The 17,681-nt window shown below is 53.5% G+C and overlaps 2 protein-coding genes across 2 annotated transcripts in view; one reads left to right on the top strand and one right to left on the bottom strand.

The window, feature by feature from the left end:
• The window catches only part of LOC135309350 (uncharacterized), a 113,711-nt gene that overhangs the window by 16,034 nt on the left and 79,996 nt on the right, over nucleotides 1-17,681 (bottom strand). The window lies entirely within an intron of this gene.
• On the top strand, nucleotides 11,034-16,701 carry LOC135309320 (maestro heat-like repeat-containing protein family member 7). Its single transcript, XM_064435470.1, has 14 exons — nucleotides 11,034-11,332; nucleotides 11,402-11,540; nucleotides 11,930-11,994; nucleotides 12,104-12,253; nucleotides 12,436-12,584; nucleotides 12,891-13,038; nucleotides 13,299-13,486; nucleotides 13,576-13,713; nucleotides 13,990-14,104; nucleotides 14,277-14,417; nucleotides 14,601-14,777; nucleotides 14,911-15,066; nucleotides 15,226-15,327; nucleotides 16,384-16,701. Exons 2-14 carry the CDS (start codon nucleotides 11,420-11,422, stop codon nucleotides 16,600-16,602), a joined length of 1,869 nt encoding a protein of 622 aa, XP_064291540.1. The 5' UTR covers nucleotides 11,034-11,332; nucleotides 11,402-11,419; the 3' UTR covers nucleotides 16,603-16,701.

Here is a 17,681-nt window from a genome sequence, read left to right on the forward strand (position 1 = left end):
CAGGATACAAATTTCACTACTGAAACTAAGCAAGGATTGCCCACAAAGCCTTTGCAAACACTTCCTGGATGAATTAATGTCTCTCCCATGCAGGGCTGTAATAGCTGAACATCTGCAGTGCTGGAAGATTCCAGGTAGAGTGGGAACAAGTCCACAAAATTTCTGTACAGTCTGAAATAGGGATGCAGGGCTGGACCAAAAGCTTTCCTGAGGGTGATGCTACTGAAATCCATTGCATAATGATGCCCAGAAATTAATCAAAGCAAACAGTACTGCATAGCATAAGGCCTATGGGGCAGGAATTTAATTTATTCGACACGGGGAGTGAGGGGCTTTAGTCTACGACAAATTCATTCCGGAATGAGACTCCCGATGGAGCCCCGGCGCGGCGGGGCTGCGGGGCGGCCCCGCGGCTCCCCGGGCAGCAGCCGGCCCTCTGCCCCCTGCGGAGCCCGGCGCCAGCGGCTGCTGGCCGCGCCTCAGGGCTGTGCGGGCAGGGGAGGCCGGGGCTGGGCGCAGGGAGCGCCCGCCACAGGGGCTGAGCCCGCGCCAAGCCTTCCCTGCTGCCGCTCTCTGCAGCTGGCAGAGGACACGAGCCGAGCGGCCGAGCAGCTGCGCCGGGCCCTGCGCTACCTGGAGAGCCCCCAGGAGCCCCTGCGATAGGCGGCCATCAGGTTCATGGGTGAGCCCCGAGGCCGGGCTCCCTCCCCGGCCCGCCGCAGCTCGGCCCCAGCCCCGCCCGCTGCCCCGGCAGCGCCATCCGGGCCCGGCGCCGTGGAGCCCCGCCTGGCCCGGGCGCTGCTGCCGCCCTCTGGCAGCCGTGCCCTTGGGCGGCAGCGTGCGGCAAGGGCCCGGGCTGAGCCCTGCCGGGCCAGCAGGGCGTGTGGCCGCAGCGCTGGCAGCGCCGCTGGCAGGGAGCTGTGCCGCTGCCGCCGTGACAGGCTCTGTGTTCACAGGGATGGCCGGGCGGCACCTGAGGGGGCAGCCAGGAGAGCTCCAGCTGATCTGCAGTGGTGAGTGAGGGCAGCGGGCTGACAGCGGGGGCTGGCATGGGGAGCTGCAATGCCTGGGCAGGGAGCTGCCATCCCTGTCCTGGCTGCGGTGGGCTCGCTCCCTGTGTGGATGAGGGGTGGCGTCGGCCGAGCACAGAGAGATTGCAGGAATGCAGGGGGCAGATTCATGGCCAGCTGATCCAGTTGACACCCCCTTTCTTGTGGCCATGGCCAGAGCTGGGTGGGATGGCCCTGGCAGGAAGGTCTCCTAGGATTCCCACAGATCCAGGCTCTGACTGTGGCTCTGTTCCTCTCCCTTCCAGCCCTTCAAGCCCTGAGGAGAGATGACAGCCCTTCCCAGACAAACATAGTTGTTCAACAGAGAGACAGTGGGAGAGCTGCAGAACTGGCACAGAAGAACCAGTGTTTGTAGAAGCGCTCCAAATGCCATGGAAGATGAGACTGCCTTGAGACCAGAAGAGACCAGCTGCAGCTCCAGGCACCGCTGATGATTGGCACAGCTGAGCCTGTGGGAAACTTGCATGTCTTCAGCCCTCTCCCTGCTTATAGATAGCTCCCTCCCTCCAGCCCTCAGACTCTGCCCATCCCTTCTTTTTCCCTCCATTCTACCTCCCTTTTCACGGCTCTTTCCCTCTAGTCCTCAGATTTTGCCCATCCCCTTTTCCCCCTCCCAGCTCATTCCTTTGCTTCGCCTTCCATGAATAAACAGTTTGGCTCCTTCACTTTGCCTGCATCCCTGTGGAGCTGCAGCAGAACAAATCCGGGGCCCTGGGACACACAGGCCCCTGCTGCCGTTCTCTGCCACGCCGTGTTTTGTGCACAGACCCAGAGGAACGAGGGCAGGTCAGGCTGGCACGGTCCCTGTGCTGAAGCTGCAGTTCCACAGCCCTGTGCAGGTACAGATCCTGCTGAGCACACAGAAGGCCAGCAGTGGCACAAGGAGCCTGTGAGTCAGGAGTGAAGTCGTGTCTAAGGCCCTGCCACATTTGATCTGCTGCTGTGCACGTCAGCAAGATAATGAAGAACAGACAGTGAAGGAAACCTTATGGTTGAACTGGTGGGAATGTGACCCTTGAGAGAAACAATGGATTGGTCAATTGATGGGAAGTTAACCTGTGAAAGAGGAACAGCACACAGTGGAACTGTGGTTGGCATGGAGGTGGTATCAGAAGCCATTGCGGCCTCATCTGATGCACTGGCCAAGCGTGAGATGACGTCCTAAGTGGAAAAACTGCAGAGGAGGAGAAGTCAGGCCTGGTTCTGGTGTGGAGGGATGAAAAGGCCAAAATGCACGCCCTGTTGATGCAGGGGATGCCCTGAAGGTGGGTGGCCTGCCTGCCCCTCCCACTGCAGCACCATGCTGAGATCCCCTGAGAGGAGCCCAGTGCTCCTTGCTCCTCTCTGCTGACACGTCAGCCTTTGTCTGGGTTCGGGGTGTCCCTGGCTGTGTGAGGGCTGCTACGTGGACACGAGACAGCCGGTCCTGTCCCGCTGGGTCCCAGCAGTGCCTCGCAGCTGTCCTGCATCCATGTCAGGATGCTGGCCAAGAGCGGTCCTGGAAGCTGAGGCACAGGTCAGGGCCCATAGTGTTCCCTCAGGATACAGCAGTCCCGAGGGGTCTCCCTAATTCAAAGAAATCTGCAGACAAATGCATTGTCCACCAAAAGCCCTTTTATTGAGCTGACGGGAGGACAGGGGTCTGCACCCCACCAAAATGCTTCTCTGCCATGTATAAATTTCAGTGGATTGTTGTAGGAATTGCATCAAAAATACCATCCATCTTTACCCTGCTGAGGTGATTGCATAGGCAGGGGGTTAGAAATACATTCTGTCAGATTCCTGTACTTGAAGCTGATGTCCAGGCGCTGGCCAGAGCGGTCTCCATGCCCTAAAGCAGCAATTCTTCCTCATGGCTTCCCTGCACAGGGCTCATTGCCTACTTGCCCTTCCTTCTTCTGCTAGAATGTGTCTAAAGCTTTTTTCAAGTCCCTCTCCTGTCAAGTTAGGCCCGCCAGGTTTTTCTTATGCTAACTGGCGCTAAGTACTTACCTGTGTCTGTGCTAAGTACTTGTTTGCTTATGTGAATTGCCTGTGCTTATGTCAGACAAAGACCTTCTTTCATCCTCCCCTTCTCTTTATCCTGATGCAAATTCTTTTGCAAGATTCCCTCCACAGTCCACAGGACATATGTACTGTTATGCTGCTCTTTTAATTTTCTACCACATCCATAGGTTCATGATGGTTAAGAGGAGGGTTAATTTTTTTTTTTCTATATTAGAACTGGTTTGCTGAGGAAGCTAAAACTCGGAGGAGCTGTTGGTGATTGCAGATTTGTCCATCACAAGAAGACATCTGACTCATGATGTTCTCTTTATTTCTCTATTTTGGTGATGATTTTGGTAACTTCTTTGATACCAATTTCAGTGTCCATAAGGCTCTGTGAGATGCATTTTTGACTTCTGCCACTGGCCATTCTATATTAGGCTGGTACAGCATTTGTTTTAGAACATCAATGTCCCTTCCAGTTTGGAATTTGGGTGCTTCATGATACACATCGTACGCATTCTGCATAAGCTCAAGAGAACTTATTGTGTGGTGCAGCTCAAGTCACATCCATTTTTGTTTTTGAATTACAAATAAGATGTTATTATCATTAACACTTTTATTTGAATAATCTGTTGTAATAGTTGTGCAAGGAGATCTCACACAGGCACATCCCCTTCCCACATAACACACCTGTGACTGTGCATGGGTTACTGGGCTCATTTCACAAATACAAGGGCTGCCCTCAGTGTGCAGACACCGATCCTCTCTGTCAAGCCCTGCATTTTTGTACGCAAAATTCAGTGCATCCCTTGGCACACATGCTTTGATACTAAGAGTTTGCCAGTTTCCAGTTTTCTTGTTGAAAATGGCCCAGACATTATGCTGAATGGGACTGAGAGATACATGAGTTCTTATAGCTCCAAGGGCCAAAATTGGAATTACACAGTATTTTGTTGCATTCTTAATGGTTAATGTAAAAGACTGCAGGGTTCTGTTCATTCTATGGGAAATTGACCAACTGCCACCAAGTGTGGAAGTCTTTTTCAAATTCCTTTGTGGTTTCATTTTTAGGCATGATTTAGTTAATTCTCATGGCAATTTCCCCAGCTCTCCTTTTTTTAAGTTTTCCTGATATTACAGACCGTAGCCACAGCTGAGTTTGTCTACATTGAAATGCTAAAGAAATGTTACCCTGTAGTTTTCCCATAAAGCCAACGACTACTGGAAACAATCCTGCTGTGTATTGTTGGCCAGGGTGGTTAATAGGTTACCTGCCAGGCTTTGGGTTTGGGCAAGTGTTAGCAGGGCTGATCTGAGAGGAGTTTGTGTCTGTCCAATATAAGAACTCACAGTGCTTCATTTATTGACTAAGACTTCTTGATCAATAGAATTTCATATGCCCAGTTCAGACCCAAACCATCCCCTTAAGCCTTTTTTAGACCTATGATTTGGTGTCTGGGAATGTATCCATGTCTCCCAGACCTTTAGGCTTTGATCTATGAATGGGTAGTATTGCTGTTTAATTTTGGATCTTTTAGCCTCTATCTTTACCTCCAGCTTTTTCAGAGAGTACTGTGGATCTAAAAGCAACAATTGTTCATTTGTTTTTCTTACCCCAGAGTGAAAGACTATATTATTTCACATATGGGTCCCATGCTATGCCATTGTTTGCTAATGTAAAGCTGTTTGTTTTAATTTTAAATGCCCGTTGTGTGACCCGTTCTGTTTCGCTCCTTGTCGAGTACCCAAGGCATGGTAACTGGTTTCTTCAGATACATTGCCTGCCTTTAGGCAAGCGTTTCAGAAACCTTCAGAAACCTTACACTGGCCCCTGGTAGTATTACAAATGACACTTAGTTTACTAAAGTTCCCAGTACAAATGGCTGAGTATTCTGAGTACCTGAGCCCATAAGAGGATGTAGTTGTGCTGTCAGGATTTCTGCATATCTGGGTTGCCATCACATGGTCATGACATTGGGCATGATATACCCTAACAGGATGATTGTGCTCCCGGCTTCCCCTCCACCTTGATTGGTTACTGTTTCTGATGGCCTGGAATAAGCCAAGAATGAAATTCAGTTCTCAAAAGCAGATCCCCTATGAGACCTGTTCCACGTACTAAGCATACCAGCAGGACGATTTATTATTCTAGTGGCACAAGAGCTGCCTGCTGGAAACAATATTTGTTGGGTCGCATTCCTGGCAGGTTCAATTCCTGTATCTCTGTGTGATGATGGTCCTCCCACCCCACCTGTGCCCCGCAGAAGAAGGGAACTATCTTGTGCTGGGTTATATTCTCCCCTTTTAATTTGCATAGCACAAAAATCCTGATAGGAATCACATGAAAATGGATTCACATGCTGCTTGTTAGAAAGGTCACGGATGTGCATGGTCACTGTAGTAATCTCAACTAAAAGAGGTTTGTGAGTTTCAAACTTACAAGCCATAGAGGTCCTGCTTTCAGGTGGGACAAGAAAGGCCAGCATGGAGTCAGGTTTTCCTCAATCTTCAACTGCTCGGTCATTAATCCTTAAAATGGTGTAAAGTGTTTTTACATTTTTAATGCCCTTTAGCCAATTAGGTCCTGAATATTTTTGAGTGCTCCATCTACCAGGATCTCACAGGCCAAGGAGATCATGATGGTAGTGACAGTCACCTACTGTGGCTTGGATTCTGATCAGAAATATCAGGAAGACAATGATGGTGTGAAGCGCATCTTGGTTTCTTCTGTTCTTTCGGAGGTCCAGCTGTGGACTCCACTTGCCTTTTGCAGAAGTCTTTTAATTCTGGAATAGTGTAGCCAAGAGTTTAACGCTTTAAGCCTTAAAGGCTGTGTAAGTGGTTAAAATTACTAAATACAGTCCTTACCATTTTGGGATAAGAGGCTTTCCCTCAGGGGATTTGATGTATACCTGGTCCCCAGGCTGGATTTGTGGAGAGGAGCATCCTCTTGCTCCTCTGCTCAAAATGTGTTGATTTATTTGCTGCAGCTGTTGTGTCAGTTGAACAACATGGTCCTGCAGATACCCTTCCCCAACTTGTACAGTATCTTCCCCTTGATAGTTATGCTTATATGGTCTTCTGTACAGTATTTCCAAGGGATTCAGATTTTCTTTTGTTCTTAGTCTCCTGGAATCCGTAATTAAGCCAAAAGTAGGTCCTGGGGACAAGGCATGTTGGCCCCTTGTCCAGTTTTGACTATTTGTTGTTTTAGCAGATAATTCATCTTTTCCACTTGGCTGCTGGCCTGGGGCCAATACAGCATGTGTAGGTGGCAGTGGATTTGGAGCTTATTGCAAAGTTGCTGTGCAATATTTGCTAGGAAACGTGGCCCTCGATCAGAGGAGATGTCTAAAGGCACTCTGAACCAAGGCATTATGTTGTTTAACAAAATCTTGACAACTCCTTTGGCTTTATTTGTTTGGGTTGGGAATGCCTTAGGTCACGCTGAGAAGATATCAGTGAAAGGTAAAAGGCATTTATCGCCCCCTTTCCTTGGCAGTTGAGAAAAGTCAACTTGCCAGTACTGTCCAGGATATCGTCCCTTGTCTACTGTGCCAAGCTTAACTCTAGTCCTAGTTTGTGGATATGTTCTAAGACATTATTTCACACCCTTGGCTTACCTGCTTTCCACTAGAGTACAGGTTGCATCTTACTCTTGTCCTTCTCAAATAATTATGTAAGGCATCCCCTTCCCACTGTATACAATTATGTTCATCCGTAATTAATTTTTACAATGCTCTTTCAGGTATAACTGTCTATCCCTGAGGAGTTGCAAAAACAATATGTTTCCGTTCTGCTCATAAATTCCTTGCTAATTCTAGATCTTCCTAATTATACGACATACATCATTGTCATATTGTTCCTTACCTTTGGGAATTAGTGCCCAAAACTCAGCATAGCTTTGTTCTGCTGCTCTTTTTGCAACCTGTTACCGCATTTTGACGTCTGTTTCTCCTTTCTGATGTCCTTTGCAGTGCATAACTGCAACCTCTTGAGGTACTAGTACTGCCTCCAACAATTTTAAGATTTCTTCTGAATGCTTAATTTGATTTCCTTGAGCTGTCAATAGTCCTTTTCTTTCCAAACTGCTTCATGGCACCTATTACTCTGAAGGCATACTTGGAATCTGTTCATATATTGATCCTTTTTCCTCAGGCTGGTCAGAAGGTACAGCTTAAAGTGATTATCTCTGCCTTCTGAGCTGACTTACTCTGTGCTTATTGTATATCCCCATTTTCACTGATCTGCTCTTACAAAGCCACTCCCATCTGTGTACTGAGATTCTGCTCCTGGAATTGGGCATTCTTTAAAATCTGGCCAGCTAGAATAAAGCGGACTTTGTGGTTTTGATAGAGTCATGCTACAAAGGTTCCTTGTCTGTCTGGTGAGTGGCCAGGAATGCTGCTGGATGAACTAGAGAAGAGATTAGTTTGGTAATACCACATTGTTCCACCAAAACTGCCTGATGTTTAAGCAATCTGGAGGGTGAAAGCCAATACACACCCTTTTGCTGAAGAAGTACTGCTACTGAATGTGAGATAAATACAATTATTTGTTTACCTAGAGTGAATCCTCAGGCTTCTTGGATGTTTGAAACAAGAGCAGCAACTGCTCACAGTCAGGCTGTCCCCTACTCACTTCATCCAGTTGTTTAGAGAAGTAGGCTATTGCTCTCTTCTATGGGCCAATTGTTTGAGCCACTACAAGGACTACAATCTCTACGCCCCCTACACAACAAGCAAGGGATCAGAGGGTTACAAGGAGCATAGGGCATCAGTCACTTTGCTTTCCCTGCCACTCCTGTCATTGGAAAATGGAAATGCAGGTAGAGCTACTGCACTTGGTTCCTGTCAGATTGTAAGTCTCATTCGTGTCAGAGTCACTCTGGCCTTTCTCACCATCTACTTCTTCCTTGTCCTTCACCTGCCAAGCCCCTCTGGCTGACAATGCAAATGCAGTTCCACGCATTCACACTCTTTCATACAACACAAAAGGGTACTTAGGGGCTTTCCCACAAACTAGAAAATTGTCTGAGCACTGAAGGTGGTCCGAGCATCCAAAAGATATCATCCTATTGCTGGAAAAAATTCCCAGCTAGGCTGCCAGGGACCTATGTCCTCCAGAACATCCTCAGAGTATTTTAAGTTCTCTAGACAATCAATTTCAATTTCCAATCTGCAAGACCATTGTCCTGGTTCGGGGCTTGTTTGGGACATAACCCCCAAAGGGGCTTCTCTACAAAAGCAGCTCCAATTGCCCCTCCCCCCTCCAACCGGTTTGGGACAAAATATCTCCTTGGAGAAAAAGTGGAAAGAAACCTGTTTATTAAACAATAGAACCCAAACAATATTAAACAATAAAACTTCTCACTACTCAAAAAAAAAAAAAAAAAGGCAAACTCAGAACAGTCCCCTCCCCGGGTTGCAGCTCGGCTCACTCAGTCTCTGATCAGTCTCTCTGGTGCTGGAAACGCCGCGGCCCAGGCCCGGCCAGGGGTCCACAGGTGGAGCTGCTGGTGCTCTTCTGGGGTGTTCAGTGCAGAGCAGGCTTGAACAGGTCCAAGAAAAAGGAAAAATCACAGTCCAGGGGACTTCTTTGCCTCAGCTAGCTAAAACTAACTAAAAGCAAAAAAAAAAGGGAAAAAAGGAGCTCTGTCCTGCTGTCTGTCCATCCGCAGACAACACAGTCCAGGAGCAGGATTGTGTAGGAGTGAGAGCAGTCTGAAGACAAACTGCGCGCTTCTTCCCTCCCTTCTTCACTGTCTGGAAGAGAATCTTAAAGGTGTAAAACTTATTATTCAGTATAAACAGAACAAGACGACTGGGGATAAAAGCATCATATAGTCAACCCAGGACAACCATACAACGCTGTTTCCCTCTGAGACTGTGTCTCCACTTCTTGCATTCTTAGAGATGAACCTTGGAACACACACTCAATTTTCTGACTACTTCTACTCCAATTAATAGCATTCCATCCCCAAAGGAAAAAGGTAACAGTGTTGAGCACATTCCCTTCCTTATCTTCACATAAGCAAAGAATAAACGATGTTGCATTGACAGATTTAACACATGGACACACACACGATATTATACCAGACTTAATAAACTCTCTAAACCAGCTCCCAATCCAAATTCCAGCCACATTTAATCAATGCCAGTTAGCATACCACTCCTGAACTCTGGGACTCTAACCCACCAAGGGGACGCTCGCCCCTGCCCCGGGACCGTGTAGGTGGGACTCCCTGTGCCACCTGTGCAAGGCACCCATCAGACTTGAACCCACATGGTGTGAATGAGCTGTGTAGGCGGGGGCCTCTGTGTATGACAAACAAGTGAGTATTGCTTTATACCACGGGTAACAAAGGAACAGACAGAACAAATGTGAGCGGTTAGTGATAAAGAGTTTTTCCATATGACATACTTCACGTCCATGTCTGTCCCAGCATGGATCCAGGGTCTGTGGAGGCACCAGTTTCTTGCTTGTGCAATGTTCTACCTCCCCCAAGAGGAAAGAGGCAGCTGGAGAAAGAGCTTGCCAGGCTGCTCTCCATCCTTTAGCAGCATCCCTGGCTGAGTGGAGAAGTCCCAGCCGAGCACAAATGTGCCAAGGGAACAGCCGTGCTCAGGAAGGCTCTGTGGGAAGGATGATCCAGGAACCATAGGCCTGGCAGCCTGAGCTTGCTACCGGGAAAGGCCTTGGAGCAGATCCTCCTGAGGGCCATCCCACGGCATGTGCAGGGAACCAGGGGGTCTGCTGGAGGCTGGGAAAGCTCTGCGGAGGGACAGGGACAGCTGGGGGTGCTGGTGGGGTGTTGAGGGCTCCTGTGCGGGTGTTTGGGGGGGTTGGCGTTGGGGGGCAGGTTGGGGAAGGAGTTGTCTGGAAGGGGAGAGGTCTAGGCTGGAATTGGAGTCAGTTTGAAGACAGCATCTGTGGTTTGGTGGAGCATTGGTTATGGAGGGCAGAAAGAATACCTGTGACTATTTCTGTTCATGGTCCTGATTATCCTGCAGGGAAGAAGAGGACTTGCATTCTTTTAGAGCTTCTATTCCTTAAGGGAATGAGGATATTATCATCCGTTCATTGAAAACCATTTGAAAGCAAAGAATGGCCTCTGTTCACCTCTGGGTAGTGTGATGTTTGTAAAGTGACTCCCTATGCATGACATCAAGGCACATGAGTTGCTGCTTTGAGAGGGGAAGGCAATTTCCAACTCTCATGTTCTCAGGCCATCACAATTGATTGAGGGAGTTTGCAACTTTTTTGGAATTACTTGAGTTGAGAAATGGGAAGTAAAGCTTTCCTGAAGTGAGGAGTCTTTAATGCCAGATTCTTCTGTGTAGTCACGGTAAAGAGGCTTTTGTGCTGCAGGAAATTACTTTAATGAGAAAACACTTCCAGCATGTAGTAAGAGCTTCTGCCAGACACCAAGTGTTGCAGCAGAACTCCAGGTGCTGCTGCCAACAGCCCCTGCAGGGAGGAGCACAGCCCCCAGTGCACGTGGGCTTTGGCTCCCTGTGGCACAGAAGCCCCCTGGGGCACAGGTCTCTGGGGCAGGAGAGGGGCAGCAGCGCTGCCAGGGCTCGGGGGGTGGCAGCTCTGCTTGGGCGGGGACTCTGCCACACCTGCTGATGGCAGCGCTGCCCGGGCCCCAGGGCTCAGAGCAGCATTGGTGCCCTGGCCCACACGTTCCCTGTGCCTGTCACAGCCGCGGGTTTAGGATGGCCAGCAGCCGGGACGTGTCCCAAGGAGGCCGTGCCAGCTTCCCTGGAAGGCCCCGTGCCCTTGCCAGCGCGGCTGCCTCGGCAGCCCTGGGGGCTCCTTCTGCTGCCCTGAGCCCGCAGAGCAGGGCAGTGTTTGCTGATGGGCTGAGCCCTTCCTAAAGATCCTGTCGGGCTGCCTTAGACACTTGGGGCCAGGGATTCCTGCCAACCGGGGCCACTTTGGGTGGGCTGGGGGTGGCCCTAGGGCAGGTGGCAGTGTGTGCAAGGGCCCTTTGTGACACGCTGCAGCACGGTCACCGTGGCATGGAATGGTACTGGGTATCCAAGGGCCTTTGTGACACGTGCTGACATAGGAGCTGGAAGTGATAAGAACACTCCAGAGTTCTCTGAGCACACGACGGGACAGAGCAGTGCTGTGAGGAGCCCCCGCACAGTGCACTTGTTCTTGTCTGACCCAGAGGTTTTTTGAGGAGTTCTTCCTGCAGCTGACCTTGAGGCCAGACCACAGGACCTGGTGACCCGTGGCCTTCCGAGGCTTCTGTTCTGCAGGTGCCCTCGAGGGCAGAGCGTGGGACTTGGTGCCTTGGACCTTTTCCAAGGCTTCTCTCCTGCAACTAGCTCCTACTAGTCACTGACATGGAGCAGAGATCCCTGGGAGTACCCAAGATGGCCTGTTTGGAGCAGGAGAAAGAAGGCTCTGGAGCTGCCCCAGCAGAGCAGACTGAAGAGGTGGTGCGGCTCCATCCACCACAGGAGGGTGAGTGGCAGAGCTGGGCCGCAGTGCTGGAGCCTGCAGCCAGCGTGGCCCCATCCCATGGCATCCCATCCCAACCTATCCCATGGCTTCCCATCCCATGGCAACCCATGGCATCCCATCCCGTCCCATCCCATCCCATCCCATCCCATCCCATCCCATCCCATCCCATCCCATCCCATCCCATCCCATCCCATCCCATCCCATCCCATCCCCTGGGGATATGCCCATGGACAGGACGGAAGAGGACCCAGGCAGACACCCCGCAGTGGCCGTGCTCCATCCCCCTGGGGCATCCCGGGGCTGTCCCTGCCTGGGGAGCGCAGGGCTGGGCTGTGTTCTCCGGCCTCTCCCGCAGCCCCTCAGCTCTGGCTGTGCTCGCTCTTTGCCAGATGCAGCCGTGGAGCGCACACAAGAGCAGCAATCCAGCCGTGGCTGCTTCCGCAGAACAGCGCAGGTACCTGCAGCCATGCCCACCTGGGCTGGGCCTGCTGTCCCTGCTCAGCCGAGCACCGTGTGTGGAGCACTCCATGGAACATCCCTGGCTTCTTGCCCTTCTCCTACAGCTCGTTTGCAAATTCATGAAGAGGATTCGTCAGGAAGAAACCATCACCAGGGGCGCTGGGTTCAGACCATACTCGCCCATCTTCCAAATCAAGACCAGTGCTGCCCTGCTGTATATGCTTGTAGAGGAAGGTTTTTACAATCCAAAGCAAGTAAGCAACCTGTGGCCAGGGTTTGATCCCCCAAGGAATGGCTTGGTCTCTGAAGCCACGCCTGCTGGTCCTTATGAGCCTCTGAAGCCATCGCAGTGTGATGGGAAGGGAAGAACGTCTCTGGGGAAGCTGGGGACTTGCTCCCTCTGGCAGCTTTCCAAGTCTCCCTGTGCCTTCTCCAGGTGCCTGCCATGGTGAGGTACATCCACCAGTGGCTCCTGGCCAATGATTCCGCTGAGCACAGGCTGGACAAGACCCTGCTGAATCTCACTGAAGCACAGCGTGATGACGTAGTCATGACGGTCCTGCGTGCGGCCCCGTCCTGTGACAGGTAAGGGCCCAGCTGCCCAGAGGGCTCAGGGCTCCCCAGCCCATCACCCTGCACAGCCTGGCCCAGGTGTCTGAGCAGCAGAGACTTCCAGGGCCCTCTGGCTGCTCCCTTTCCCAGCCCTGGCATGTCAGCCCCCGAGCCTGCTGCCGTGCTCCCTCCCTGCCCCTCAGGGCTCTGTCCCCACAGGGCTGGGCTGCCTGGCTGCTGCTGGCCAGGGGCAGAGGGCAGAGGCAGAACTGGCAGCCAGCTCAGCTCCCAGCGGTGCTGTGTCTGAGACCCCCCTGAGACAGAGCTCTAACCCTGCAGAGCTGCCATGGCCATGTGGAAAACCATCATGTGCTCGCCCAGGACTGCAAAGGCAGTGCAGCTGACACTCCTGGATGTGCTGGGGAACTGGCCGGAGCACAGCACGTGCACCTCCGATGGGGACAAAACGGGTGTCTTTGCCCTGGCTGTGAGTTTCTGCAAGTGGCCTTTGCTGGCCCCAAGGCTGTCTCTCCAGCAGCTCTCCATCCCCCTTCCCCCACTGCATCTCCCTGCCTCAGGCGCTGGCCTGAAACCTGGCCCAGGGGCAGCTTCAGGGTCACCAGGCCCCCTGCTCCCCCTGCGTCTCTCCGGGCCTCTCCCTGCCACGCTCGGGCCCTGCCACGCTCGGGCCCTGCCACACGGACACCTCGGCACTGAGCACTCTCTCTGGGGCTTTGTCCTTTGCAGGCAACTCTGGTGATGTGGAAGATCCTCCAGGTGCGCTGTGTCCCACATCTAATGAAGTTTTATTTCCCACACCTGTTTGTGCACCTGCTCCTCCAAGTGTTCTTCAGCACAGAAGGGATGCCAAAGAAGGTTGATACCTTCTGGAAGGGATGCCAGGAAGAACACGGCCTTGCCACCAGCCCCAACAGGTGCTCCATCCTAGAGCTCCTGTCCCGGCCATGTGGCCTGGGAAGGAGCCAGTGCTCCCAGTGTGACCTGGGCTTTGCTCTGCACACAGCTTTGCAGTGCGGACCCTGAAGTTGCTGCTCTGCCGAAAGCAGTACAAGGATGTGGTGGTGGCAATGGAACGCAGGGGTGCCTGGGACACGCTGCTCTGTGCTGACACCCACCACTATGCCGTGGGTCTGCTGGCCAGGTGAGACCCCCTTCTCCCCATTGCTCCAGCCACTTGTGCTCTGTGCCCAGGGTGCCCCACACAGTCCCTGTGGCTGTGGGCCAGAGGCCCTTGTCACTGAGGGACGGCCAAGCAGACTGGAAAAGGCTGGGAGAGGAGGGTGCCCCCAAGGAGCCGCCTCCCAAATGGCCCAGGTGCCCTTGCAGGATGCTGGAGAAAGAACAGACCCGTGTGAGTGAATCCTGGGAGAGGTTTACTCTCCTGACTCACAGTCATGTTGACTTTTTCTCCTGCCAGGGAGATGTCCTGCGTCTCCATACCCTCCTGTTCCCGGGTCTTTCGCTACCTGCTCCGGCTGCTGAGCACACAGGAGCTACGCTGGGATCTGCCTGCCCTGGCGTTCCTTGTGGAGGTGAGCCTGAAGGCCAGCGCTGCCTGGCTGAGCTGTCTCCCAGCTCTCTGCCCTCTCGTAGCCACAGCTGCTTGGGACGGTGCCCGTGCCCTGTGCTGCTGCCTGGGCCCAGCCCTGTGTGGTTCCGGGCTCCTGCTGGCCGGGTGCCCTGTCACTGCCCTGTGCCTTTCAGGTCCTCGAGTGCCTGGACTTGAGGGAACGTGATGCTGACAGAGTCCTGCAAATCTTGTCAAGGCATGTGCAGAGCAAGTGCAGGGAGAGGCGTCACCTGGCACTCAGGGCCCTTCTCAAGCTCACTGATGATCCCTCAATGGTGAGAAGGGGCAGCGGCTGAAGCTGCACTGTCACTTGGGCTTGGCTGGGCTTTGGGCTCTGGGGCAGCTGCTCCCAGCTCTCCTGCCTCCCGCTTCAGCTGCCCGAGTGCTTCGGGACAGGCCTTTGGCCTCCAGGCCCTGCAGCGGCAGGGTGGCGCTTCACAGACCTGTGTTCCGCGCAGACCGAAAAAATGTGGAGCCTGATTGAAAGTCTTGTGGAGCTCCTGTGGGAGGCAAATGGAGAGGCAGTTAAAATGACAGTCATGGTACTCAGCTTTATAATCTTGGACAAGGACCTACGGATACCCAGCCCCATTGCCCTGCAGCTGGCTGAGGCGCTCCTGCCACTCTTTGACCATGTAAGGCTCTGTGGTCCCAGCCATGACCACTGGGTGCTGCCTGGACACTTTATGCCCTGTAGATTTGCAGGCCTGTGACCAGCTGAGACCCTCGCAGCCTATACTAAGGTCGTCTTTTCTTCTGTTCATACAGAATAATAGCCAGGTGCAACTGCTCTCCATATTGCTCTTCCGAACATTGCTGACTCTTCCACTGAAAAAGGAAAGAAAGGTCCTGAAGTCACAGGTGCGACAGAGCCTGCTCCCACTCTTCTTCCACTGCCATGATGAGAATTGGCGTGTGGCACAAGTGAGTATTCCCGGGCTGCTGTTAAACCCCTGCAAGGGGGCTTGGATGCTCCCTGTCCTGGCGCCTGGCAGGCTGCAGCCTCCTCCAGGCCGTGGCACAGGGACACAGGTCCTGGGTCCTGGCCTGTGGGGCCATCTCTGCCACTCTGCTGCTCACCAGGCTTCTCTGGAAACGCTGCTTTGTGTGGCTGACTTCCTGAAGAGGAAGGATCTTGACAAAGTGGTGAAGAAGAAGAAACTGTGGATGTTCGCAGACACCCTGGTAAGGACAGCTTGGAATCCCGAGCCTCAGCCTGGAGAAGGCCCCTGAGTGCGGTGCTCAATGTGAGGGGCTGGCAGCTGTGCCCCTGCCCGCTGCTGCACCCAGAGGATGCGCGGGCTCTTCTCCAGGCTGCTGTGGGCCCGAGCCGGGTGCCCATGGAGCCCCGGCGCGGCGGGGCTGCGGGGCGGCCCCGCGGCTCCCCGGGCAGCAGCCGGCCCTCTGCCCCCTGCGGAGCCCGGCGCCAGCGGCTGCTGGCCGCGCCTCAGGGCTGTGCGGGCAGGGGAGGCCGGGGCTGGGCGCAGGGAGCGCCCGCCACAGGGGCTGAGCCCGCGCCGAGCCTTCCCTGCTGCCGCTCTCTGCAGCTGGCAGAGGACACGGCCGAGCAGCTGCGCCGGGCCCTGCGCTACCTGGAGAGCCCCCAGGAGCCCCTACGAGAGGCGGCCATCAGGTTCATGGGTGAGCCACGAGGCCGGGCTCCCTCCCCGGCCCGCCGCAGCTCGGCCCCAGGGCCGCCCGCTGCCCCGGCAGCGCCATCCGGGCCCGGCGCCGTGGAGCCCCGCCTGGCCCGGGCGCTGCTGCCGCCCTCTGGCAGCCGTGCCCTTGGGCGGCAGCGTGCGGCAAGGGCCCGGGCTGAGCCCTGCCGGGCCAGCAGGGCGTGTGGCCGCAGCGCTGGCAGCGCCGCTGGCAGGGAGCTGTGCCGCTGCCGCCGTGACAGGCTCTGTGTTCACAGGGGTGGCCGGACAGCACCTGAGGGGGAACATGGAAGAGCTCCAGCTGATCTGCAGTGGTGAGTGAGGGCAGCGGGCTGACAGCAGGGACTGGCATGGGGAGCTGCAAGCCCTGCCCCGGCTGTGGAGGGCACTGCTCCCGTGGGCAGAGCGCACAGAGATTTCAGGGCCATGTGGGGGATTCATGGCCTGCAGCTTCGGCCTGATCCCCTTGGTCCCTGCTCCCTCCTGGCCATGGCTTGCAGGCTGGGATGGCAATGGCAGGGGACTCTCCTCAGCTCCTTGCAGATCTGGGACCTGACTGTGGCTCTATTTCTCTCTCATGCAGCCCTTGAAGAACTGGCAAATGATAGCTGCCTGTCTGTCAGAAGCCTGGCTCTTCAGACTTTGCACATTGTCAGGGCAGTGGCCACCGTGCAATATTCCATCCTCGAGAACCTGGACCATCAGCTGCGCAGGGTGTGGAAGACGTGGCTTAGGGTCTCAGGGCTTGGCCAGCTGTGCTGCTGGAGCTCTGCACAGAGGTGATGCCAGAGGCTCTGTCTAGAGGGGCCACCTGAGCCTGTCCTTGTTTTCCTTTTCATGAAGATTGTTATTTTCTTATTTTGTTTTTCTTTAGTGTAAAAATATAGGACGTGTTATAATACACAGACTCCCAAGATCTTTCTTTTGCTGCTGAGGGTCTCGAGGGCATGATGGAAGAGTGGGGAAAATGGTGCTTGCACTCAGCCAGCTGCCCAGGCATGCAGTGCTGCAGGGACAATGGCCAGAAGCCCCTTGGCCTGTGGTGGTTCTGCTGAAGCCTTTGTGCTGCCGACAGAGCGGATGAGCAGGGCCAGAGCTGCGGGGATCCCTGCGGGAGCGGTGCCTGGAGATGGCCACAAGGCCTGTGGCAGGCAGGAAGCGCCATCCGTGTCCTCCTGGCCGTGTGCTGCTGGCTGCATTGCTGAGGGCTCCCAGGTGCCTCTGGCTGGGGCTCCTCTGGAGCTCCTGTGGGGCTGCGGCGCTGCTGCCGGGCAGCTTGGCCGGGCTGGGGGAGAGCCTGAGGGGCTGGGGCACGGGGAAGCCCTGAGCAATTGGGTGTCAGAGGCCATGAGCAGCCCCCTGGCAGCCGCCTTTGCAGAGTGGACTTACAAGACACATCCTGGGCACTCTGTCCTTGGAAACCAAAATGCAGGGAGTTCTCAGACCTTTGGTCTTGTAAGCAAAGCTTAGAATTAAACAGAGGATTTGATCTGAGACCTTGGAAAGGGCTTCCAAATTTAGATGCTAGAAGCGAGAATGTGGATTTAGAGTTCATAGCAGTGACACATGAAACTAAGTGGAGGGAAGTTTAAAGTTTTAGACTTTAAGATATAGAAAAAATAAAAGTAGTTACAAAAGTAAACAAGAAGTGGAGAATGCAGTGCTGTAGGTTTGTTTGCCATAACACGATTGCCTAAGGAAGCTTACAGTGTAGCATGAGTCCCTAAAGCGAAATGTTGAAGGATTGGGTCCAAAACATACTTATCCTTGTTGGCAGTGTTTTATTGGCCAATAAATCCTTAAAAGGTCTTGTAACTAGAAGTCTTGTGACCTTGTGAGCCATACAGTGGAGATGTGAGCCAAACTCACCCTTCCTGTCTG

The sequence above is a fragment of the Passer domesticus genome, chromosome 10 (assembly GCF_036417665.1).
Source record: "Passer domesticus isolate bPasDom1 chromosome 10, bPasDom1.hap1, whole genome shotgun sequence".
NCBI classification, from domain to species: domain Eukaryota; kingdom Metazoa; phylum Chordata; class Aves; order Passeriformes; family Passeridae; genus Passer; species Passer domesticus.

Coding starts and splice junctions, on each gene's coding strand:
- LOC135309320 (XM_064435470.1), top strand. CDS start 11,420: ATGGAGCAGAGATCCCTGGGAGTACCCAAGATGGCCTGTTTGGAGCAG. Junction 13,487..13,575: donor CTTGCCACCAGCCCCAACAG/GTGCTCCATCCT, acceptor CTCTGCACACAG/CTTTGCAGTGCGGACCCTGA. Junction 14,105..14,276: donor CCCTGGCGTTCCTTGTGGAG/GTGAGCCTGAAG, acceptor TGTGCCTTTCAG/GTCCTCGAGTGCCTGGACTT.